The 26,920-nt window shown below is 40.7% G+C and overlaps 1 protein-coding gene across 4 annotated transcripts in view; it reads right to left on the minus strand.

Moving 5' to 3' along the window:
* Window positions 1-22,123, minus strand: part of FZD6 (frizzled class receptor 6) — a 33,628-nt gene extending 11,505 nt beyond the window's left edge. Inside the window, exons 1-3 of one of the 4 annotated variants that reach the window (XM_053661155.1) lie at window positions 21,952-22,123; window positions 20,620-20,952; window positions 1,519-1,715 (exon numbers count right to left, since the gene is read on the minus strand). In XM_053661155.1, the coding sequence (XP_053517130.1) occupies window positions 1,519-1,715; window positions 20,620-20,796 (374 nt within the window). In that variant the 5' untranslated portion in view covers window positions 20,797-20,952; window positions 21,952-22,123. Of the gene's footprint in view, window positions 1-1,518; window positions 1,716-20,619; window positions 20,953-21,677; window positions 21,812-21,951 lie in introns of those variants that run through there. The other 3 variants (XM_053661153.1, XM_053661154.1, XM_037133401.2) reach the window with 3 other exon arrangements.
* Between the last annotated feature and the right edge of the window lie 4,797 nt (window positions 22,124-26,920).

A 26,920-nucleotide genomic window follows, 5' to 3' on the forward strand; every position in this document is an offset into this window, starting at 1 on the left:
AAAAAAATAAACGTGCTTAGATAAGACTAGAAAATAATAAAATGGATGCCCGTAAAAAGAACGTAGTCTCTACCAGCTTTTTCAAAAATTAATATTATGTCAGTTTTGCTGTATATCTTTTAAAATAAAGCCATATAACACTACAGAAAAAATTAGAACCTGTTTCTGGTTTTATTCTCCTTCTTTCCCCTGAAATATTCATTGCCACAAGTTCCGTTTTGATTCTCCTCATGCATTTTTTAAAGTATTCTTACTATGTTATTTTCTAACTAGAGTATTATATAGTTGTTTCACAGGTTTTGAACTTCATATAAATGACTGAATATACCATACGCTAACTTCCTTTTTTACTTAACACTCCAAGTTTTAGGTTTGCTCATATTGGCAGATGTGAGTCAACTACATTCAGTTTTTCAATTCTATGGTAGTATTTCTGCAGGTATGTACATCATAGGCTACTCATCATTTTTACAATAGACTTTCAGAGTTTTTCCCATAAAAAATTGAGAATAATGCTACAATTAGTATTTTTGTACACGATTCCTTGTCGGTGTCAAAGTCTCTGTGCCAGAAGATGTCCCAAAACATAGAATGTGAGCATCTCCAGCTTTACTGGATGCAGGTGACCCTTGAACATACGGGTTTGAATTGCATGGGTCCATTTATATACAGACCTTTTCAATAGTTTAAGTGTATTTTCTCTTCCTTATGATTTTCTCAATAACATCTTTAGCTTTTTTTAATGTAAGAATACAGCATATAATACAATAATACAAAAAATGTCTGTTAACTGATTGTTTATATTATTGGTAAGGCTTCTGATCAACAGTAAGCTATTAGTAGTTAAGTTTTTGGAAAGTCAAAAGTTACGCATGGATTTTCAACTGCATAGGAGGTCGGTACCCCTTGTTCAAGGAGCGCCTGCATTACTTGATTGCTCATGAACATGACTATGAGTCTGCTAGAAATGTATGAGTCCCACAAAGTTTCTTCAGTTTACAGATGGAGAAACAAAGAGCCAGCCAGCTTCCTTCACAGATTTATTATATGAGTTCTCATTATATCAGTAGAATATTTCAAATTACAAGCTACCAATATCCGGAGAAAAAGAAACAAAAGTACTTAAATCAAAGCTAATGTGCAAAAAGGTCAGTGAATCGGTAAGGTTCATTCCCCCCAGGTGAGGTCAAAGGCACCATTACATGTTCTCAAAGAACTATGCATGCGCCTCTCCTTTGCTCTCTCTACTACAGCTGTACATTTGCATTTCTTTGTATAACTACTTGACTACTCTCCTTTCCTTCCAGCCCACTGTACGTGCCCTGAGAATAAGAACTAAGCCTGTTTTGCTCATCACTGTGCCTGCAACACTCACCACCACAGTGCCTGGCGTGTATTAAGGTATAATAAACATGTGTTGAATCAAATAATGAAAGCCTGTCACTAACATTCCGGAAAGCTAACAGCAACATTAAAATACCATTAGCATGAGTAGTTTCAGTTGAAAAAATAATTTACCTGTCACATTTAAGTTCCTCAGGCCACTGGATCCCAAAAGTGTCAATTAATTTTTTGCAATCAGAATATACTTTCTCACAAAATTTACGGCAAGGTGGAACCACATGAATTTGCTCCGTGCAGGTTGGTACAAAAGCTTTGCAAAGGAAAGTTTCCACATTTGGTGAACATTCCAGATTTGCAAGAGGAAGAAAGTGCTATTAAGAAAAACAGCAGGATAAGGTTAGAAAATATTTTAATAACAAATGGAGACATTAATTCATTTACTTTTAAAGTATATACATTTTCACTTATACTCCAAGAGAATCTTCAACTGTCGCTCTCAATACAATCAAATTTTGAGTTGATTTTGTTTTGTTTGGTAGACTTAGAAGCCTTCACGCAAATGCAACAGTACTTCATTCAATTAATAATTTTTCAAGAAGACATGCTAAATCAAAGCAAATCAAAAGCATGAGCCAACTGCTAGGTGAAATAAATTATACAAATGTTCAGTTTATAAGTATATGCTGAAATATCCAATAACCTAACACTGTACTGAGTACCCCAGAGAATAAAGCAATTTGGGGGCAGAGGGAGCAGCAGAAAAAAGATGTGAGGATCATGAGACCATGGTGCGTTCAGGGCAAGAAGTTCAGTCTGCCGAGAATATAAGGTCAAAGAGGTGGAATCAAGGAGCTACTAGAGAGAGAGATGAGACTGGAATATGCTGGACCTGATCAAGGAGAACACAGATGACATGTTGCGTTGCTTGGATTTTAAAATAAACGGGATATGACTAGAGAGCTTTAGGCAGGAAGTGACTCTACAGCCTGACAGTTGAGTGTGAATCCTGGGCCCACACTTAACTGGCTGTGTATCTCTGGCAAGTTACTTAACTTCTGTATTTTAGTTTCTTCATATGTAGAGTGGCAACAATAATAGTAACTGTCTCATAAGGCTGTTGTGAATACTAACTATGTTAATAAGCAAAAGCATTCAATCATGTTGGTTATTGTGCTGTTTACACTTTAGGGCAGAGGGTCCTGGGTAAACATATGTTGACCACCTGTGTTTATCTTCTTTCCCTTGTTTCCTCACTAAAATGACAAGGAAGAAAAAATGATACTAACCCATTAGTAAGTGAACAGGAAAGACTACTTCAGTGTATGAGTTTTCCAAAGAACAAAGACACCTAAAGAGAAAGTCCCCAAACTTTGAATGACAGAAAGCTATTAGAGGAGTGCAAGGCAACTTAATTGGACATGGGAGTGGATTACAAAGTAGGAGTGGAGCGATTCATATGAGAATAAACTGATTCTCCCTAAAGAATCTGAGAGCCTCAGTTCTTCAGGTCCAGAGTAGCAGACAAGGCTAAAACTGAAGGAATGCTGACAACCAGTTCTTCTCCATGTTAGTCCCCCCACCCCAGGAAGCCAGATGCCCACCAAATTCCACCAGGGTTGTTCCCAGGAGACACAGCGCTACAGGTGTCCTTGCACTCGAGCAACCTGACACAAACCCAGGCAAAGATACAGCACGGAGTGAAAAGACACTGATGTGAGTAACTGTCTGTCCAGGGAAATGGGAAGCCCTCATCCTTTCTCTGCCCTGTTCCCGAAAGGTTGGCAGACAGGCATATACCACCACCCCCAATTTTTTGAAAAACTTATGCCCTGGAGGGAAAAGCCTCTATATACTGACAATGAAAAAGTTTGAGTCCACCTTACCATGAAGCCACCCCAGTACAAGCTCCACTGGTGTACGTGGAGCTTTTTAATACACACAAATACAAATGGGCACCCAGGCAGCACCAGGCATGTGAAGAAGCCTTATGAGAGACAGAGACCAAAAAAGCAAGCAGATAAAAGGAAATCTGGAGGAAAGAGATTATGCAGGGGACATAAGAAAACAGAACATATCATGAAATAAATAAAAAGGTTAATATTTTGAATAAAAAGCTATTACATACATTAACAAAGAATAGGATGCTATGGAAAATTAAAATGATAAGATCACTGAAATAAAGAACTCTATAGAAGGATCAGAAGACAAAGCTGCGGGAGGAGATAGACAATTAGAGAGAAAATCCTCCCAATCAGGGGATCGGTCTAAGTGGGCCACATCTGAATGGCCTTCAGAAAGAAATAATGGGGAGAATGGAAGTGGTGAGGGGTGATAATCAAATACAGAATAAGAACATCCTCAGAACAGAGGGATACTAGTCTTCAGAATGGAAAGGCTGGCACCACACTTTGCAATTCTACTACTAAGACATATATAGACTAAAGCTTCAATGAATTCTCTTTTAAAGAGATATCTCTCAGCTTCTCTCTTTTCAAAGCCTCAACTCCATACCACATTAGTTGATGATTTTGCTCCTAGTTCACTGAGAAAACAGGAACAACCAGATAATTTCCTCACCCTCTAAATGTACCAACATACCTGCAACTTAATCCGCATTCTCTGCAGCAGGTGAACAGCCTGAACTCCTAATCAGCCAAGTCCACCTGTACACTGCATTCTGCCCACTTGACAAGTTAAGGACTTTGTTTCTGCAACTGTTTACTGTCATAGCAATAATTTCCCCGTCTATGCTACAGTGATTCCTCCATCAGACAAACTTGCTCTATTATCTCCCACTGCTAAAAAAGAAAACCCACAAAACAATACCTTTTCTTGACTCTACATTCCAATCCCCATCCAGTTGTTCCATTTTCCTATTCCCCTTTATAAAAAAAAAACCTCCTTAAAATAGTTGTGTATGCTCACTTTCTCCAATTTAACTCTTCCCATTCCCTCTTGAGCACACTCTCAAATCAGGTTTGTCCCCCACAGTCCAGTGAAAACTACTTTCAGAGTCAAAATAACCTTCTCACTGTCAAATCCAAGAGTCAATTCTGAGTTGTCATCCTACTCAAGTCTGAACAACATTTGACAAAATGGACTGCACTCCTTCTGTGAGGTACTATTTTAACTTGGCCTTTAGAATGCCAGTTCCCCTGGGTTTCTACCTATCTCACTGGCTGTTCCTTTTCTTTCTTTCAAAATTGATTTGAGAGAGAGAGAGAGACAGAGAGACAGAGAAACACAGAGACATCGATTTGGTGCTCTACTCATTGATGCACTCACTGGTCAATTCTTGTATGTACCCTGATGAGGGGAAACCTGCAACCTTGGCATCTGAGGACAATGCTCTAACCTACTGAGCTACCCAACCAGGCTGGCTTTCCTTTTCTGATCCTCTTCCATGTCCCAAGTCTAAATAACGAAGTGGCCCCAGAGCTCAATCCTCAGACCTCTTCTCACTTCTCAGGGGAAACCCACCCAGAACCATGTTATTAAATACCAGCTATACAAGAAAGATTCCCACATTTATCTCTGGCACTCAACTCTCCTACGAACCTCACACGTTAATGACCATCTGCCTCCTGGACAATTCCATTTGCTGTCAGCGTGCATCTCAAACCATGTCCAAAACACAACTCAATCCCACTGCATGCTGTCCCCCAAAGACTCCCTCAGTCTTCCCCATCTCAACAAGGTGGTACCACCCACTATTCACCCAATTGCTCAGGCCAAGAATCTAAAGATCCATTCTTTTCTCTCTCTTAACCTATATCCAATCCACCAGCAAATCCTGTTTGTTCTTCCTTCAAAAGCTATTTCAGGTCTGACTATTTCCCTCCCTTTCTATCCAGTCTAAGCCACCACATCTTTTACACAGACTACTGAAACCTTCTACAAAGTCTTACTACTTCCTACCCTTGCTAGTCTTAGTAAATTTTCATGCCAATCCATATTCCCACCAATGTGATTGCTTAAAATGTTTTAAAAAACTTACATTGTTCAAAAGACTCCAACAGAATAAATTCCAAAGTCCTTACCAAGTCCTGTAAGGCCTTACATTTCCTGACCCCTGGCTATGTCTCCAATCTTACTTCCTATCATTCTTTCTCTTATTCATTCCATTGCCACCAAACTGGCTTTCGCTTCTCATCATTCCAAGTATATTTCTGTCTCAGAGTCTTTGCATTTACTGTTCCCTTTACCCAGAATGCTCTTCCACCAGATAATCACATAGCTTGTGTCCTCATTTATTTTAGTCTCTGCTGAACTGTCAGAGTCATTCCCTAGCCACTCTGTATAAAAAATTATCCTGTCATCCTCTGTTCCATTGCACCAATTTGTATTTATTTATCACTGTCTGACATTTCATTAAATACTAGTTTATTTCTTAATTTCTGCCTTCACCACTGGAATATAAATTCCATGAGGGATGAAATTTTGTTTATTTTTTTCTCTGTTACATCCCAGTGCCTAGAACACTGTGTATGTATATACATATGTATATTTATTTATTTATTTTATTTATTTTCCCCCTCATCTGGAGAAAAGGGGACAAGATGCATTTTCTACCATAGGAGATGCATTTTTTTTACCACTGCTTATTGATTTTAGGAAAAGGCGACAAGAGGAAGAGAGAGTGGGAGAGAAACATCAACTGGTTGCCTCTCGTACGTGTCCCAAACAGGGACTGAACCCACAACTTAGGCATGTGCCCTAAGGGGGAACAGAACATGCAACCTTTTGGTTTACAGGATGATGCTTCAACCAAGTGAATCACACTGGCTAGGGCATTTATACAGAAATTTACTGAAAAACTGAATGACTATCCAGAACACTGAATGAGCAATGACAAGGCTTATCCATAAAATGTTTTAGAGAATCATGATAAAGAAACAATAAATGTTTCCAGAGGGGAAAAAACAAATTACATGCAAAAGAATTAAATTCTGAATATTTGATAATATCAGATGCTAGAGGACATGAGGAAATAACTAATATTCAAGAGGAATAGTGCTTTCAACCTAGAATTCTATACCCAACTAAACATTCAGGTAAGGGTAAAATAATGACCATTTTGGCCCTCTAAGGAATAAATTTTAACTTCAAAAAATCACTTTTAAGGAAGCCACTGTAGGATGTAATATGTCTGAAACAAAGTGAAGAACTATATGATAAAGCAGAAATAAAAATGCCACAGGACTCAGGAGTTGGTTAATCCAACAATGGAGAATGGTGGGAGGAAGCTTCAGCAGGAAAGCTACATATCTAGTTAGGAAAGCAGTCAGAGTGTATTGATAGGACAGACGGCTTAAGGAGAAAGGTCTCCAAGAGGATGGAAGTGAAGAACTAGAATGCCAGATTATATATTCTGAGCATTTGAGAAGACTGCTGCTAGATGTTTAATAAGTCTGTTGGGAGTTCTGAAAAAAATTAGTAGTAGCTACATAGAAAACAAAGCAAATGGGGAAAATGCATTACTGCATTAACTACGGGGCAGAAGGCATTAAAGAAATTAAGCAATCAGAGTATACTACTTGTCTCTGTAGAATACAGTATTTAACACTCCTAGTAATGTTGGCACTGACTATTCATGTAACCGAAAATTGAATTAGGAGGTTGGGAAGAGAAGGAAAGTGGTGGAGGAAGAGAAATTAATTATCAACCATAATATAAAGGGATAAACAGATACTGTCTGAAGTTCTGAACCAATGAATAAATGAGAGTAAGCATATTAGTTAGAGTACAGTAACCGCTCAGTTAACATTGTTGATAGACTTTACTTAAAGTAAAATGATGTAAAATCAATTTCTACCACAGGCTAATTGATATAAACAAGAATAGGTTACTATAGCATCTCGTCAACATTACAATGAAATGATGTTGAACAAAATTGTTATTCAAGACATTAATATTTGTTGCTATATAGCCTACATATCAGAAAACACCTGAAGGTGTTTTCAAAGTGTCTTCTTTTCTGGGAAAGACTTCCATGAGAATGGAGAAGGGTGGGTAGGGACTGCTGTTTTTCTGTTAAAAGCCTTTGACATTGAGAGTTTTTTCAGCTTTACTCAAGTGTAAATGGTATACGGTAAACTGAACATTTATAAAGTACACACTCCAATGGGTTTTGAAGCATTATCACAACCAAGGTAATACATAAATCCATCACCACTAAAAGTTTTCTCTTGCCCCTTTACAATCCCTCCCTTTTACCTCTCCTCTCACACCTCCCTCCACCCCAGGGACCTCCCACGTCTGGTAACCACTGACCCTGAGATCATTATAAAGTGATATTTTCTAGATTTTACATAAATAGAATCATATAGTATATACTCTTTTTGTCTGGCTTCTTTCACTTAGCATCATGATTTTGAGATTCACCATGTTGTTCCATGAACTAAAAAGAATAGTTCATTCTTTTTAGTTGCTGAGTAGTATTCCATTGTGTGGCTCTACCATAACCTGTTTAAACATTTGCCTGTTGATGGACAATGTGAAGTGCTCATGGGACATTTGAGTGTGTATAGCTACTAACAGGCAGTTACTAAGTACAGCTATGCAGGTGAAAGACTTAGGTGAAGGATTTGGAAGTCATCATCATAAAAAAGGCCACCGAAATATTTTATTAAATTACCTAAAGAGAACATGTAGAGAAAGAGATGAAAACTCTGATTCAAGGGGAATGCACTCAACTTACACATTAACATCTCCTTCCTTTCCAAATGCCACTGAAATGAGAAAGTTTATAAATAAATAAAATAAAATCTATAGCTACACACATACAAACAAGATAATGTCTTTTTGTGAACTATAAACTTTACAAAATTTTTGAAAGATGAAAAAGAAGGAATAAGCACTTTGACTTTTAAGGGTATAACCAACTACCTATCTCCTCCCATAATACATTCAGATTCTGACTAAACTTCAACAAATATACTTTAAAATGCATCGCTCAGCACCGTATACCACTAATAAAATAGTATAAAGCCTATAAAGTAAAAGGAACAAAAGTACAAGGAGAAATGAGCAGGTCCATGATCAGCACAGGAGATTTCAGTCAATGCACATTTCCTAGTAAATGTGACAAAACATAAGTACAAGCAGACAAAGCATAAGGGCAAGCAGACAAAACATAAGTACATGTGAGATATGACTAACGAGTCTGATACAGCATCCACATCCAACAATGAGAGGAAAAACACCTTTTAGGGACACTGGACCAGCAGAGAGCTCGCCCTGTCCTGATGGGGCAGTGACTGAGCAGACGGACCTGTCACTGCTTTTCTGCACTACGAGACCTCTCTCCCGCATTTGAACAATACTGGGGCCTGAACCTTCGCCACCTAATGAGCTTGCTGCAGAGCAAATGGCAGAGTACTTTCTCAATGTCCTCTCTCCCGACGGGGCGACTGCCGGACTGTATGAGTATCCCCACCTGGGATGGAGGTAGGGAAGGGGAGGTGTGGGAAACTGGTAGCATTTTCTTTGTTTACTGTCCCAAAAAAGCCTAGTTTCTAAAATTTTTGAGTGCCTGGTAATTGGATCCTATATTAGAAAGAATGAAAACACACTGTGTTTAATATTCTGAATCAGAAGCCAGTTTGCGATAGCTATGATAAACTCGTGGTCAGCACTTAAGAACTGTTATTGTCCAGTTTAAGAGCAAGCAAAATAAAGGTAACACATGTTACCTTTAATACAGTTTTGCTGTATTAAAATAATTTTCTTACAGAGCAAACATGGCAAGTGACATCCTTTGTTTAATTCTTCAAAGTGTCAACACTGGTTAATTCAACAACGTCGAGACTCATGCAGTCTGCAGAGGATAAATCAGATGTTGGAAACGGAGTAACTGCAGAGGCCAGGCCAGTGAATTCATCGGGTGCAGGACAACCAGGAGCAGCTGGGTGGCAGCTGCCACTCAGCCCCGTCTGACTTTATTTGGGAATGTGGGCCCAGAACCGTCAGATATATCAATCTTCCAAGAATACAAAACCTGGATTTTTTTGTGAAATCTCCAAAATTTTTCATTTTGTCATTTTATTTTTATTTTTTCCAAATCACAACATTTACATTTTATTTTGTCATCCCTTGAAATCCCCCCAAAAGCTTATACAAGGGAAAAAAATCTGTGGGCAATGAGCCATTTCATTCAGTCTTCATCATAAGCAAGTGGGTTTTTGTTTTGTTTTGTTTTAAAGACTAGAAGCTCACAAGATATGTTGTCAAACAGAGATCTTGTCACTTTAATGTAAACATTTAAAATACTGCACAGGACAAGCAAAATGTCTTCAGGTCAATCCATTAACTTTCCAGTTCTGTTACAAACCACAGTCAAATCCATTAACTTTCCAGTTCTGTTACAAACCACAGTCATGAAAAATTACAGACTTGGATGGGATCTGAAGGGACTTTAAAGTCTATTATTTCCAAAGAGTATGTGTGTGTGTGTCTTGCCAAGGGACGTGTTCTTTAAATAAAGAGGTTACACAGAGCCTGCTACACTGAGTAAATAAAAGCGCAGCTGCTCGGGCTGAAGAGGAAGCCCTCCCTCTGCGACACCGCTCACCGCTCCCCAGTGACCTCAGAGCACCTCCCGAGATCACGGTTTGTAACCAGTGACCTCGCCCAAACCCTCAAATTACAGTGAGGACAGGCAATTCCCCAAATCTAGTCTGAATTAAAATTTAAGTGCCCAGATCCACCACTACCTTTACCAACACTACAGCTCCTGATGATAAATCAGAGGTTTGATTTATTCAGCACTTACCATGGGCTAGGCGCTATGCTTTTTCATATACCGAGTCTGTGAACAGTCAGGTGAGGTAGGTGTTCTTATCCTCACCTTGTAAACAAGGAAACTGAGACTCTAACGGGTGAGGCAATTTTTACAGAGTCAGGTGTAGACTGTGGCAAACTGCATGTGGACCCACAGCACGTCTTCTCCGACACCACGCCATCACCCACACTCCTTGAAAATCACCCTTCCCTAAAACACAAGGCCGTCACGAATGCCAAGAAGGATGAAGGGGGAAAATACATCAAAAGAGGCTTGGGAATCTTCTACATAAAACAAAACTCTTCAGTTTGAAAAACGAAATAATAGGACACATAGTCAGAAGTCATGTTTAGAACATTCCAGATGTTGTGTGTACCTCCCGAAGCAGGTAATTCTGGAACAAATAATTTTAGAACAGCACTTTAAATAATGGCTACTCAGCCTATTACTGAACTCATCCTAACAGGTTAAAAACATAAACCAAATGAGCATGTTTCCCTAATCTTTTGAAGTAAAAATCTTGATTGGTATCTTTTATGCTGTTCCACAACATGTCCTGAGCATCATTCTCAGAAACCAAACTTTGAGATGAAAAGGCGTACTAACTTGGCTCATTGTGATGTTTCCTATGTCCTTGATCTTACACTCAGAACTGCTGACTGGTGTGGCAATCACAGAAAGAATGGGTCATGTGACCTCAGTAAGAGGAATTCTTGAACTGGTTTTGTAGCCTCTTTTCTGGGGCTGAAAGCAGTAACTATTCTGTCAGCTCTTCAGCTCTGTACCTCAACTTCATTGTCAGAGGCTCTAATCATATCCCTGTTTACCAGGCCATTATACTGGCCCATTATATTTAGAGCATAGAGCTGATGAGGCCGGTAAGATTAACCCTACATAAATAAAAGGGACCACCCATCTTGGTTTTGCTAATACTCCCTGGTACCCACTGGACACAATTAGGGGACACCTAGAGTAATCAACCCAAGCTACTCTCATGAATGGGGTGTTATCTAACTCACCTCCTTATGACATCAGGTGTATTCAAAGAGCATTCCATCCTCAAGTGGCCTGAGCAGGACCGGAGGCGTGGGGAGGAAGTGTGAGCACGTCCTCAGTCTCAGACCGCCCACTTCCGCCACACCACCGCCTTGCCCTTGCAGCACACCAGCTAGTCCCTGCGCTTCAACCACACAATAATGAAGGAACCACAACGTGGGCGTAGGACCCTGAGGTTAGAGACCCTGAGGTCTCTCCATTAGGTTAGAATTCTAATAGAGATCAAAAGAAGGAAGATATTTTGATGTTTTAAAAATATATAAAGCCAACCTAAGTGAAATGTTTTTGCAGCAGTATCTTGGCTGTGCCTTGCCTCCTTTAGGACTAAAGGCACAAGATATACTAACATTTGTCACTATTCTGAAGCATGAATCAGAACCCCATCGGAACATGGAAACAAGCAACTTCACTGGTGATCGAGGCCAAGGGCAAAGATTCTCACTGCAGGACTTACACTTTCTACTCGTGGTGGCATACACAGTAACTCTCAAAGTACTCTCAAAGTAACACTCGAAGTGTCAAAAGCTTCATTTTTACTGTAAAATGGCACCAAAAGAAAGATAATTTCTAGTGCTGGTAATGAAGACAGAGAGAAAGTGATTGGAAGTGATTCCCTGACTGGGAATCGAACCAATGGCCTTTCAGTTTGCAGGACAATGCCCAACCCACTGAGCCACACCAGTCAGGGCTCAATATCTATTTCATTTTCAATGGCTCGATAGCTTACCTTCAGAATAGTTAGTTATTTTCAGGACGCCCTCCCTGAAAATAAAGAGGCCCGTCACACCAACCACATTCTTGCCTGTGTGTTGGGGGGGGGGGGGGGGGGAGGGGGAAGGCAGCTGCATGAGTAGAGGAGGAAAGGAAGGGGTTCACTAGACTCTTCTACAAGCAGAAAAATGAAAATGTTTAAAAACCACTGTCCAACAGAAACAGATTTTTCTTAAGTTTGTTTATGCGGTTTTTCTCCATCCCTTTCTTTTAACTGAACATAAACATTTTAGTAGTGCATACTAACAGGTGGAAAGGAAAGGGGTTGGGTTTTTTCCCCCTTTGGCTCACTTCCCTTCAGACTTTTCAGAAGCGGAATGGACACATGCTGTTCCAAACATAATACGTGACTTTGCTTTTGCCTAGAGCTCATTGAAGGCAATTCAAAAAGAAAAACAAATATTCCTCTCTCCATTTTCCCTAGATCAGCCTCTCAAGGGACATGGACCCAACAATCTGAGAAACAGCACTCCAGATACGAAACACAAAGGCGCACAATGGAAACCCCACAGCCGTTTGTTCTTGCACCTGGGAAAGTGAGACTGCACAACATCCTTCTAAGAAGCCAAGCTGCTGTTCAGAACTGTAAATTAACTCTTTGTAATACAAATTAATTTAGCTTCGGTTAATAAAATAAGGGAAAAAACCCAAAGTCCTTGATTTCAAGCAATCTCTGAAACAAAACTAAAAAACCAGGATATCCCCAGAGTCTTTTGGTTTGTGATATATTTGACTTAAAAAATATTCTGTGTAAATAATATGCTCAGATAACATTAATAAGAATGCACAATGTTTATTACACATGTGTAATACTTAAGAACACTTGCAAGTACTTTGAACTCGGGTTCAGCAAACTCCAGCCCATGGGCCAAAAACCAAAAAACAAAAACAACCCCCCACAATGACCTACTGCCTATTTTTGTAAATAAAGTTTTATTGAAACACATCTATACTTATGTGTTTATATATTGTCTATGGCTGCTTTTTGCTGCCATTGCAGAGCTGAATAGCTGTGACAGAGATTGTATGGTTTGCAAAGCCAAAATATTTATTATTTGGGTCTTTATGGAAAAAGTTTGCATTCCCTGCTCTAAACAAGTAGGTCTCTTGCATTCGTAAGAAACATTAGCACAACTTGTTAAAATACAGTTCTTTGGGCTCTATCTTCATAGGTCATGATTCTCTAGGCTGGGATGGAGCACACGAGCTTGCATTTCTGACAAGTTCTCAAGTGGCTGGTCTAAAGAACTAAACTGTGAGAACCACTGCTCGAAACCTGCTCCTACAATCATCGATCTGCAATGACCATAAATGCTGTGAGGTCTGGAAGCCACCGTAGAAAGTGAAAACTGAGGCATATAAGAGTGAGATAGACCTCTTGAACACGAAATTCCTGGAAGCTAAGAAAGCACAACATCGGATATTTCTTCAGCTCCTCATCCCAACATCGATTCACAGTGAACACTGGAAATTCAACAGGGACTAGCAGAAACCAAAGGCAGTAGGGTTGGAGATGTAAAGCCCACTCTATTTTTTAGGGAAGCTATAAAACACTTTTTAAAAAAGGAAAAGTCAAGGTATATGCAGTTAATAATTTAGTAGTTGTCTGGACTATAAACTTAAATACTAAAATACAGTGTTTGAAAAAATCTGACAGTTTATAATATAATGGTCAAATCAAAAGATGAATTCTCTCACTCCATAAAAATAAGTGTAAATGGTTAAAAATGAAATTCTTTAAATAAATTCTAACACACATGTGGCAAACTAATACGGAAAAGAACAGAAGATGCCAACTGGTACTTTACTAGAACTAGGCTCGGGCAGGAAGTGGATGATATGTAAACGACCTAAACATATAAGAATGTGTTTTACTCAGACACTGCAGAAGATGAAGGTGGGAGATAAGGATGGGAGGATATTCTCCTTGCTGGTTCTTTAGGACAGGAAATGGCACCTTTTTCCTTATTCAGCCTCTCCTGAGCATCTACCGTGCTCAGAGGCACTGTGCCGGGCACTGGGGATAGAAAAGAAAAAGCCCCACCTCTAGTCTGTAATCTAGTGAGAGAGCCATGTAAATAACTGCAACACAGCATGCTAAGAATAGTTGTATATACTGGGTTGAACAAATGTCGGTTTACGGTTGTGAGTACGGGAAACAGTTTTTTCTTGTATTATTATTTATTATTGTATTATTTGCCATATGAACTGTAAACCTACCTGTGCCCAATCCTGTATTAAGCACTATAGAGTATAAAGAGTGAGCTGATTAAATAAGCTTGGGACAAGGTGAAAGGCTCCACTAAGCACAGAGTTACTGCTTTAACTGAGCCCTGAAGAAACTGAGCAGGTGAATACAGGTAGGTAGGTAGACAGTGGACACCGTACTACGTGCAAAGGCACAAAGGTGAGAGAGAACAATATGGATTTGAGTTCTGCACATCGGCCACTTTGGCTGAAGCAGAGTAAGTGCCCTGGGAGGGAAGGCCCCACAGGAGGAGTCACGTGGATGCCACATTAGAGTCAGGTCTTTACTGCTTCGGCTTTAGGAAAGCAGTGAAGAATTTAATCCCAAAGTGGACTTCACGGATCCACATTCTAATAAAATCACTTTGGTACCACAGAGAGGAGCAACAGAAGGCTAACGACTTTATTTTTGATTGAAAAGTTCTATGGAGACTTTGTACGCATGGCATAGATGAGAGGGAAAATGGTAGAGCCAAATAAAGGTAAAAAAAAACCACTCTGTTAAACTTTTGTCTAAATTTGCAAAGCAGCAGCAAAGACTAAATTAACACATCATATTCTGAATGTCAGGAGATGTTTTCTTTTTATCCCTTAAGGTCAAGGGATAAAGGTAAAGATGCCACTATGGTCCACGTCGACAGAGAAGCCTGCGTCCGACAGTGCTTGGACCTTGAACGGGAACGTCTTTGGGCTTCAGTTTCTACACCTATAAAACGAAGGATTCAGGTGTTCTGAACCTGGGCTATAAATAGAAGTATATTTCACCGTAATTGGTTTCCTTTGTATTCCTACTCATTTTATTTAAATTTTAAAACATACCCTTATTCTCAGAAAGGTCAATGGCAGAAAAGAGGTTTAAGAAGCTCTGCATGACATGGTCACTTACAGCTCTCAAATTATAGAATTTTGGACATTCAGCCTTGACTGGTGTGGTTCGGTTGGGCGTCATCCTGCAAAGCGAAAGGCTGTGGGCTGATTTCCCGTCAGGGCACAGGCCTAGGGGCTGATTCGGGCCCTGGACGGGTGCATGCAAGAGGCGACCAATCGGTGTTTCTCTCTCACATCGGTGTTTCTCTCCCTTTCTTTCTCCCTCCCTATCCCTCTGTCAAAAAATAAATAAATAAAATAAAATAAAAGGATTCTGGATGTTCAACACAAAAACTAAAAGAGAATGCCACTGGCTAAGGATAAATACAGACGGGGCAATAAGGAAAGCAGGACACCGTAGACCAAAAAGAATCAGACACGGGGATTTAAGGTCTGACTCAGGCTGACACTCTGCCTTCCCACTTCCCTTTCTTCTTTTTGGACTTCAGTGAAGGCTGTTTGGCTTTCTTCTTCTACATCCTTAAACCTACTGAAGTATGGTTTATACAATAAGACTTAACAGGAAAAACTATGAGGAAGCTCTGTGTACAAGGAAGATCATATAATGAAGATATCCTTACGTAGAGGAGGTCAGAACAAAAATGCTTTCTTGATAATGTCCAGACACAAAATTACCTGGAAGCTAGGTAAATAAAAATAAATAATATTTTACACAGAAACAATTAGTTCTAAAAACACATGTGTAGAATAAAAACTAGTTCTTACCAACTTATAATTATAGGCATTTATTAACAGGATGCCTCTCTCTCCTAGGAGCTCTGAATGATCTGTATTTATAAGGGTGATGTTGGCACTCAAACTTAAAAATGTATGTAGCTGGTACACAGAAATGGAGCCAGATTTTTTTAAAAGTTAGGAACACTATAAAACATGACTCATAAAACATATACTATCATTAGAGAAACTGTGAATGAATGATATAATTATTCCTTGATGGTATCCCCACTACATATTTTATTTTAATCAGATGAAAACATCAAAATTGTTCTGATTAATCAATAAAAGTCTCACTGCATCATCTATTCAGCATTCAAAATAACCTCTTGCACTGGTTTAAAAGACCACCGAAAGATTACAATACTATAATTCGTAATGCCCTTTTAAAGTACAACGGCTTAGTATTTAAAAGGCCCCCTATTTTACACATGAGTCTACAGTGAGGTAGTCCAACAACTATTCACCAAACAACAAAGGAAGACTTTTGAAGCTGCAAAATCAAGTCTGGTTAGTTTTTTAAGTAGTGTCTATATTAAAATTACAGGGGTTTCATTTCTTAGCAACAATCTCAGTGGAGAAAACCTTTACTATTCTTGGACAGTTTTTCTGAAGAAAAGCTACAAGAACACTGTCTTCTTTCCTTCATGAGACTTTTGAACCTAACAGATCTGTACTGGGGGACAGGTTCCTGTCTCCATAGGAAACTCTTTCTTCCCACACCATCCAAGCAATCTGCGTGTCTCTAAACCAGAGGCAGGTAACCAAGGCACCTAAGGCAATCTTTAGTGTCACTCTGTTCCCCATCCCACATGTGGTTTCTTTTAAAAAGTATCTTAGAGGACTTCCGCCAAGATGGAGGCATAGGTGGAAGCACTGCACCTTCACGCACAATCAAGTTTAAAAACAACAAAATTTTAGCAACAAAAATGCAGCCAAATCCCAGAATATTGAACTACACGGAAGTGTGACAACAACCAACCCTTCAGCCAAACTGGTAAGAGGGGCAGAGCCAGCAGCAGAGCAGGGTCAGGCAGAAAAGATCCACTGGACCGACCCAGGCGTGCCAGCAGCCGTGGGCAGATCCCAGGTGTGGAGAAGCAGGCAGACCCACTGAAGGCACAAGGCGTTGGACCCACTGAGGGCTGATCATGGTCACACATTCACGCATAGATAAACCGGTGAAGGAGCGAGCTGTGAGACAAACCGTGCAGGCCTCAGTGGCGGGAAGAGGTTGAGGGGACTGCCATTGTCCCTCTCTGACCCTGACCCCACATACAGCGTCACAAACCAGAGACCTGGGCAACCCCACCCTGGTGAACAACTAAGGCTCCGCTCCTCATACATAACAAGCATGAACAGATCAAAACATGGCTCAAGAACAACTCAGAGCCCCAGAGCCAATAAATCTAAGCAATGAAGAAATAGCCAAACTTTCAGATGCACAGTTCAAAACACTGGTGATCAGGATGCTCACAGAACTGGTTGATTTTAGTCACAAATTAGAGGAACATATGAAGGCTAAACTAATTGAAATGAAGGGAAATGCACAGGAAACCAATAGTAATGGAAAGGAAACTGGGACTCAAATCAAAGGAGCGGACGAGAAGGAGGAAAAAAATGACCAAACAGAAAAGGATGAAGAAACAAGAATTCAAAAAAATGAGGAGAGGCTTAGGAACCTCCAGGACATCTTTAAAGGTTCCAACATCTGAATTATAGGGGTACCAGAAGGGGAAGAGGAACAGCCAAGAGTGGAAAACTTATTTGAACAAATAATGAAGGAGCAGGAGGAGCAGGAGAAGAAGAAGGAGAAGGAAGCTTTTTCTGGCAAAGGAAATAGACTCCCTGGAAATCCAGGAAGCTCAGAGAGTCCCAAAGAATTTGGACCCAAGAAGGAACACACCAAGGCACATCATAATTACATTAGTCAAGATTAAAATGAAGGAGAGAATCCTAGAAGCAGCAAGAGATAAGGGGACAGTCACCTACAAAGGAGTTCCCATCAGACTGTCAGCAGATTTCTCAAAAGAGACCTTACAGGCAAGAAGGGGCTGGAAAGAGGTATTTCCAAGTCATGAAATCCAAAGACCTACATCCAAGATTGCTCTATCCAGCAAAGCTTTCATTTAGAATGGAAGGGCAGATAAAGTACTTCTCAGGTAAGATAAAATTCAAGGAGTTCATCATCACCAAGCCCTTATTATATGAAATGTTAAAGGGACTTACCTAAGAAAAAGAAGATAAAAAAAGATGAACAGTGAAAGGACAGCAAACTCACAGTTATCAACAACCACACCTAAAACAAAAGCAAACTAAGAGGACAGCTAGATCAGGAGCAGAACCATAGAAATGAAGATCACATGGAGGGTTAGCAACAGGGGAGTGGGAGGAGGAGAAGGGGGGAGAAGGTACAGAAAATAAGTAGCATAGATGGTAGGTAGAAAATAGATAAGGGGAGGGCAAGAATAGTAGGGGAAATATAGAATCTAAAGAACTTGAGACATGTGGTCATAAACTAAAGGGGGGGGAATGGTGGGGGAGGGGTGTGCAGGGTGAAGGGGAATGAAGAGGGGAATAGAACAAATGTAATGGCATAATCAATAAAATATATTTTTTAAAAAAGTATCTTATCAAAGAATATTTACATGCCCCCCAAAAGGTCACTTTTTAGCAAAACACTATCTACAACCCCCAAATCTTCCAATAATTGATTTGCTTCAGAAAACTGTGCCAAACTGTGCCATATTACAACCACTTATGGAAATGTACCAGATTTTTGTTTTTCTCAGATTCCTCCCCCACATACAGCACCACAATGCAGCAAAGTGGGTTGCCCACACCTGATGAATACTTAAAGCTCCACCCCTTACAATGTAACAGGTGCACCCAAATGAAAGAACAGGTCAAAGCTCCAGAAAAAGAACTAAGAAACAAGGAGATAGCCAACCTATCAGATGCACAGTTCAAAACTCTGGCAATCAGGATGCTCACAGAAATGACTGAGTACAGATGCAATATAGAGGAAAAAGTGAAAGCTATACAAGTGAAGTAAAGAAAAATACATAGGGAACCAACAGTGAAAGAAAAGAAACAGAAACGGAAATCAAAGATTTAGAACAGAAGGGAGAAATAAACATTCAACCAGAGTAGAATGAAGAAACAAGGATTCAAAAAATGAGAGGCTTAGGATCTTCTGGAACAACTTTAAACATTCCAACATCTGAATCACAGGGATGTGCCAGAAGGAGAAGAGGAAGAGCAAGAAACTGAAAACTTATTTGAGCAAATAATGAAGGAGAACTTCCCCAATCTGGCAAAGTAAATAGACTTTCAGAAAGTCCAGGAAATCAGAGTCCCAAAGAAGTTGAACTCGAGGAAGCACACGCCAAGGCACATCATAACTAAATTACCCAAGATTAAAGATGAGAAGAGAATCTTAAAAGCAGAAAGAGAAAAGAAGACAGTTACCTACAAAGGAGTTCCCCTAAGACTATCAGCTGACTTCTCAAAGAAACCTTACAGGCAAGAAGGAACTGGAAAAAAAGTATTCAAAGTCATGAAAGGCAAGGACCTACATCTGATCTGAGATTACTCTACCTAGCAAAGCTACCATTTAGAATGGAAGGGAATATAAAGTCCTTCTCAGATAAGGTCAAGTTAGAGTTCATCATCACCCAAGCCCTTATTACATGAAATGTTAAAGGGGCTTATCTAAGAAAAAGAAGGCCAAAACCCTGAACAGTAAAATGACAACAAATTCACAACTATGAACTGAACCTAAAAAACAAAACGAACTAAGCAAACAACTAGAACAGGAACAGTATCACAGAAGTGGAGATCACATGGAGAGTTATCAGCAGGGAGTGGGGGAGAATGGGAGAAAAGGTACAGAGAATAAAAAGCATAAATGGTAGGTACAAAACAGAAAGGTTGAGGTTAAGAACAGGAAATGGAGAAGCCAAATGATTTATATGTATGACTCATGGACACAAACTAAGGGGAGGGGATGCTGGAGGGAGAGAGGGTGCAGGGCAGAGGGGGACAAAGGGGAGAAAAAACATGGGACAACTGTAGTAGCATAATCAGTAAAATATACTTAAAAATGAAAAAATGTACTGGATTCTGCTATGTATAATGTGCTCCCACGTATAATGTGCAGCTATGTCTTTGGCCCAAACTTTCAGAAAAAAATCCTTCATTTTAATTTTTTAATTCGATTTATTTATTTATATTTAGATACTTGCTTTTTGTATTATGAAGGAATTTTAGCATTTATTTTTTTATCATATTATGGTACAAGAAATTTTATGTACCAAATAAGCACAAAACACAAAAACATACAAGGTATTTCAGGCACTGCCCAGGTATAATGCACATTCTTATTTTTCCCTCAAAAATTTGGGCAAAAAAGTGCACAGTACACACAGCAAAAGATGGTATGTAGTCTAGACAATACAGATTGTATGTCCAATGAATTAGGAAAAATTCGGGATTTGCATTATTAGAGGAACTACCATAATTAATTCAGGAAAGAATCATTAATTATTTGGCAAATTAATTTTGGCAAAATGATTTGCCAAAATTATTCACAACTATATAGAAAACAAACCCTAAAATAAGCAAATCCGCTGAACAGGGCCACAAATATATACAAAACATAAATTCTTAGCAGGATTTAATTTTTAAAAAGATTTGTTCCAAATATGACTTGTACACAACTGAAAGAATTCCATACTGTCTTAAAAAAGCTCACACACTTGATTCCAGCATGGAGCATAAAATAGTTCTCAATACAGGCATAAAGAACTACTCACCTCCATTTTCACAGCGGCAGTGTTCTGGTCATAATGACCCATCAGATTGGGGAAAAACGTCATGTTGTAGGTCATTTTCATACACCTGGGGACGATGATTGGCTCACAGGTGAAAAGGCTGTGCCCTCTGACAAGGGGTAGAAAAACACATGTCCACAGAAATGGAAACATTTCCATTTTCTTCGAGTCCCTGCTTTTACCACATGGCTTGGATTAAATTGCTCTTTCCATTGTCAGATTCCCACCCAAAGATAAAACGTTCAAATTTCTCATTTCATTATTTCACCATTTTGAAAGAAGCTCTTTTCCTGAAAATGAGTTCCAGGTCAATGGCTGAAAAAACAACCAAGAGGCAGTTATCAGCAACATTTGTCACAAACTCACACGCGGAAGTTCAAGTGCAGCGCTAAGACTTGCACCTAGGTCACCAACACTGGCAACACGACGGCAAATTCCATCCACTCTTCCACCTGCCTGAGCCCAGACTGTTATCATTTGCAGAGGAAATCTCATCTCTAGGGAATCAATGACAGAAGGTTTGTGCGGCACGGAACACAGGCTAAAATGGGGGTACTGGATAAGTGAGACAGAAAAAAAGTAATGCAAGGCATTAGGAATAAGTTAAAAAGGATTTACAGAACAATAAACTCTTAAGACTCTGCTGGACATCGTAGCATGTAAAAGAAAACTGGGTCCCAGGGAAATTCTGAAGACCCAGTGAGTTCTTAAGTGAATTCTTTAAAGACTAAAAGGCAGTTTTTGTGGCAGGGGTCTAAGGGTCTAATGCTTTTCCGTTTTTTAAAAAGGGCGACTCCCAGGATTCCCACCTGCGGAGCAGCAAAACTAGTTTTCCTGAGCTGGGGCCCAGTGGTCCCACCGAGAAGGGAAATCCGCAGCTCCGGCCCCGAAGGGCGACGGCGCGTCTGTGGGAGGGAGACTGCGGGCCCCGAGGCACGAAGGGCCGCACCCCCCGCGCCCCACGCGCCCCACCCCACCGAACCCGCGCCCGAGCCTCCGCTCCCAGCGCCCGCGCGGTGACGCGCCCCGCGCCCGCGCACCTGCCCCGGGCCCGAAGCCGGGCGGCAGCGTCCCCGGACCCACGACGGCCCCGCGTCGCCTTCCTGGAGCTGGCCCCGACTTCCGCGAAAACTTCGCCGGAGCGGCCGGTCTCGCCTCCCGACCCGGCGCGTCCTCCGCGCACCTGCGGCTCGGAGCGCGCCCCCGCTTCCCCCGCGCGCTGGGGGCGCGCCCCGACCGCCCCGGCCTCCCGGGGACTCGCCACCCGCGGCGGCCCCCACCACCCCGCCCCAGCGTGCGGCCGCGGAGCCTCACCTCGGGCGACCGTGGAAGGCAGCTTCCCCTCCCCGTACCCGTCCAGCCCGCCGGACACCCGCGACCGGAGCCCGCTCCGGGCTGGTCCCGGACGCCAGCCGCCCCCGAGCCGCACGGGGAGCGAGAGCTGAATGATCCCGCGAGACTGCGCCGCCCGGCCGGCGGGCAGGTCCGGGCTCGTGGCGGCGGCGGTGGCGGCGCTGTCGGGCCTGGCCCTCTGCCCGCGCTCCGCCCGCGCTCCCCGGCCGGCCGGGCTCTGGGCGGGCCCGGGCTGGGCTGGGGCGAACGGTGTCCGGTGCCGCCGGCTGCTCGCCCTGCGTTACAGCACCTGAAGCATCCGGCTGCCTTCCAACTCGCTGTCCCGTCCAGAGGGATACAGCCTAGAAGGATTTGTGGAAGCTCTTGGCGATGCCCCAAATAAAGCTCGCTTTTTAAAAATCCACTTCATTTTGGATTTCAGAAGCTAAGACTTCTTTAAAAAAATTAAATTTTCAATTACAGTTGACATTCGGTATTATATTAACTTCAGGCGTACGGCGTAGTGGGTAGACAATCATATGCTTTAAAAAGTGATCTGCCCCCAATATTTCCAGTGCACACCTGGCACTATACATAGTTATTATTATTCACTACATTCCCTATGCTGTATCCCCATGACTTTCGTAACTACTAATTTGTACATCTTAATCTCTTCACTTTTTTCACTCTGGTCTGCCAACCCCCTCTTTCCTCTGGCAAACCATCATCAGTCTGTTCTTTGAGTCTGTTTCTGGGTTTGTGTTTATTTTGTTCTTTAGATTGCACACACAAATCAAATCATATGGTACCTGACTTTCTCTGGCTGACTTACTTCACTTAACATACCTTCTAGGTCCACCCATGCTATTACAAACGATAAGATTTCATTCCTTTTATGGCAGTAATATTCCATTCTATATATGATGTTCCACAACTTTTTTTGTCCGCTCTTTTATTGATGGGCACTTGGGATGCTTCTATATCTCAGGAGCCAAGATTTTGAAACAGGGCCAATTTGTTCTGTGAAGTCAATTGCCCAAGTGATCATAGCTGGAAACTAAGTAACTTCCTGAATAACCGAACTAAAAAAAGCTTGTGTTAATTCCCAGAATCTGGTCATGATCTCCACACACAGATGGCAATGGGATTCCAGCCCAGGCAGGTCCTACAGTTTTATTGATTCGAAATCATAATAGAAAGTTGAACTGCTTTAGCAGTTAATCTAGTTTTCAGTACCAACTATGACACACACAAGCTCATACGTTTAACTTAGTCATCCCTCCTGCCCTCCTAACACCCAACACACAGAGCTGTCTACTGTCTCTGTAGTTTTGACTTCCAGAATGTCATATAGTTGGAATCATACAGATACAGCCTTTCAGACTGGCCTTTTTCACTTATTAATATTCTTCCATTTCTTCTCATGTCTTGATAGCTCATTTCCTTTTAGTGCTGAAAACTATTTTCTTGTCCGGGTGTACACTGTTCATGTACCCCCACCCAAGGGCATTGCGGTTGAGTCTAAGTTTTGGCAATTATGAATAAAACTGCTGTAAACATCTGTGTGCAGGTTTTGTGTGGACATAAATTATCAACTTTTCTGGGTAAATACCAAGCAGTACTATTGCTGGATCCTATGGAAACCATATGTTTGTTCTATAAGAAACTGCCAAACTGTCTTTGGCAAAAGACAGATCTCTCAAACTGTTTGAGAGATCTGGTTGCTTCACATCCTTGTTAGCGTTTGGTGTTGTCAATGTTCCAGATTTTGGCCATTCTAATAGGTGGGTAATGGTATCTCATTGTTGTTTTAATTTGCATCTCCCTGATGATTTACCATCTACATATCTCCTTTAATGAGAGGTCTGTTAAGATATTTGGCCTATTTTTTAATCAGGTTATTTGTTTTCTTATGGTGGAGTTTTAAGAGTCCTTTGTATATTTTGGATAACAATCTTTTATCAGATATCTATGTTTTGAAAATATTTTCTCTCAGTCTGTGGTTTATTTCCTAACTTTCTTGACATTATCTTTTGCAGAACAGAAGTTTTAGATTTTAATGAAGTCCCACTTACCAATGATTTCTTTAATTGATTGTGCCTTAAATATTATATTTAAAAAGTTATCACCCAATCCAAGGACTTAGATTTCTCCTTATTTTACTTTCCCGGAGTTTTATAGTTTTGTATTTTACAGTCAGGTCTGTGATCAATTTTGAGTTAATTTTTATGAAGGGTGTAAGATTTCTAACCAGATTCATTTTTTTGCATGTGGACGCCCCATTGTTCCAACACTGTTTGTTGAGAAAGAAAATATTGCCTTAGTTTCTTTGTCAGAGATTAATTGACTTTATTTAAATGGGTCTATTTTGGGGCTCTCTATTCTGTTCCATTGATCTATTTGTCTATTTTTTTGCCAATAACACAGTGACTTGATTATTGTATCTTTACAGTAAGTTTTGAAATTGGGTAGCATCAGTCTCTAAGTTTGTTTTTCAATATTGTGTTGACTATTCTGGGTCTTTTTCTTCTCTGTATAAACTTCAGATTCAATTTGTTGATATTTACAAAATAACATGCTGGGATTTTGACTGTGATCTCATTGAATCTATACATCAAGTTGGGAAGCACTGACATTTTAGCAATATTGTGTCTTCCTATCCACGAAAATTGAATATCCCACCATTTATTTACATCCTCTTGGATCTTTTTCAACAGAGTTTTGTACTTTTCCTCATGTAGACCTTATATATTTTGTTAGATTTATACCTAAGCATTTCTTTTGGAGGGTGTTAATGTAAATGGTACCATTGGGGGTGTTTGAGTGTATTTTTCTCAATTGGTGTAATGTTTTTTTCCTCCATCTATCACCATTTATCTCCCCTGTATTCTCCTCTACTTCTCCCCACTCCCCATTTCTCCCAGGCCATCACCACATTGCTGTCCATGAGTTTTCTCTCTCTCTCTGCTCTGTCCCTCCAGGTGTTATGTTTTTTTACTCCAAATTCTACTTGTTCATGACTGATATATAGGGTGTTAACCTTGTATTCTGCAACCTTGCTATAATCACATTAGTTCCAGGAGTTTTTCTATGTCTCCTTCTATTTTAGGAGCAACAAATTGCTGCTTAGACCTCTGACAGATCCAAGAATGTTTGCTTTTCAGTTTATTCAGCTTTTTACTTGTTGGGATGGAACGATGGTTTCTATGCTCTTTACATGTCAGACCTGAAACTCCAGTTCTTCATTTTCTAAAATAAATGTTACTTTAAGGATTTGATTGACAATTTCAATTGCTTTGTCTTAGGAGAACAAAGTGTTTCCAAGTTAAAATTTGGCATTATTGTTAATAAAACACTGATTATATTAATACCTTGATTATAACATTATTAAGTGATTTTGCTAAAACAAAAGGAAGAAAATAAATTTTATGAAGTATATAATTAACATTTTTTAAATTTTTATTTCTTTATTTTTAGAGAGATGGAAAACATGGAGAAAGAGAGGGAGAGAAACATTAATGTGTGGTTGCCTCTTACACACACCCCCAACGCCTGAGGGACCTGACCCACAACCCAGACATGTGACCTGACTGGGAATCGAACCAGTGACCTTTGTTTCACAGGCCAGCACTTAATCCACTGAGCCACATCAACCAGTGTTGGGAACTGTCCTACCTGGTTTCAGAAGCTGTAACCCCACCGACAGGTATAAAGGCCCCACAGCTAGGGGTCCTTGGGACCATATGCCACTAAGAAGACAAAATTTATCTTCCTGGCAGGGATGCGGCCTCTTCTCCCCTTACTTCACCCTGCTTGGCCCATGGAGTATGACTGGATAGTCAATGACAGTTAAGATTCCTCAAGAAAGGAACGACCTAAGACAGGCACAGTTGCAAAGGGGCGATCGGGGAAGGACTTAGGGGATTTTGGAGAAGGGACAAAAAATTCTCACCCCTCAGCTTTATCATAGCCTAAGTCCTCATTCTATCTATAAAAAGTCTCTTAATCTCTCGGCTGCCTTGCTTCCCCCATTTGATTCAGGCCTGAAACAATGCTGAAAGGGGGTGCAGCCCTGTGCCAGAACTGGCAGTTCCCCATAAGGGGCAATCAGGCCTAAGAAAGAATGCATAAAGCCCTGTGAAACCTGCTTTGCTAAGAATGTCCTCAATTTAAATGTTAAGAGTCCAAGCACAAAATTAGTTTGTTTCCCAAGGTTTTACAGCTAATTGGCGTCACCCTGTCTACCAGACCCTGACTCAAAAGGACCCCTGTGCTCCCAGAAATGTTATCTGTAAACCATACCTCCTTTCTTTGATATGTATCCCTATGCAAGCTAAACTCAATAAAAGCCCATTGAGAGAGGGGTAGACACCTTTCTCCTCTGAGAAACTGGCCAGCCTTTCCTCTGCAAGCAGTCTCAGTAGAATTATTCTCATCCACGGTGGCAGGGAGCTCTGCAGGCAGAGCCCCTCCACAAACCAGAGCTAAATATATAATTTTTAAATTGTGTAAGTTTTCATTTTATTGCTTATCCAAACATCTCCAGCTTATCACAGGCTATGTGACCATATAATAATAATTACATGTATTCATCTTTGATAGTTTGCCCATACTCACTAAAATATAGCTACATACATGAAAAAAATTTTAACTTAGGATAAAGGTAGGAGGACAGAACATATTTTATTTAACAGTTCATTAGCTTGATTTCGGACTTTTAACTAAGTAGACATAAGGTATGGTGTCCTCCTTCATACTCTGGCCTGAAGTCTGCAGTCACATGTGGGCAGACCTGCTTGTGAGCACTGGCCTGATGGCCAGGTGTCAGTCAGTGGCTTGGGGAGCCAACAGCTGGAGGGAAGCTGAGCTAAGCAGAGGCACAGAAAAGAACCAAGGGGAAGAGGGGAACTTGGGCTGTTTGGGCTTCTTTCCCCCTGAACTTCTCTCCCAA

The sequence above is a fragment of the Artibeus jamaicensis genome, unplaced genomic scaffold (assembly GCF_021234435.1).
Source record: "Artibeus jamaicensis isolate MK-2021 breed Jamaican fruit bat unplaced genomic scaffold, CSHL_Jam_final scaffold_916, whole genome shotgun sequence".
NCBI classification, from domain to species: domain Eukaryota; kingdom Metazoa; phylum Chordata; class Mammalia; order Chiroptera; family Phyllostomidae; genus Artibeus; species Artibeus jamaicensis.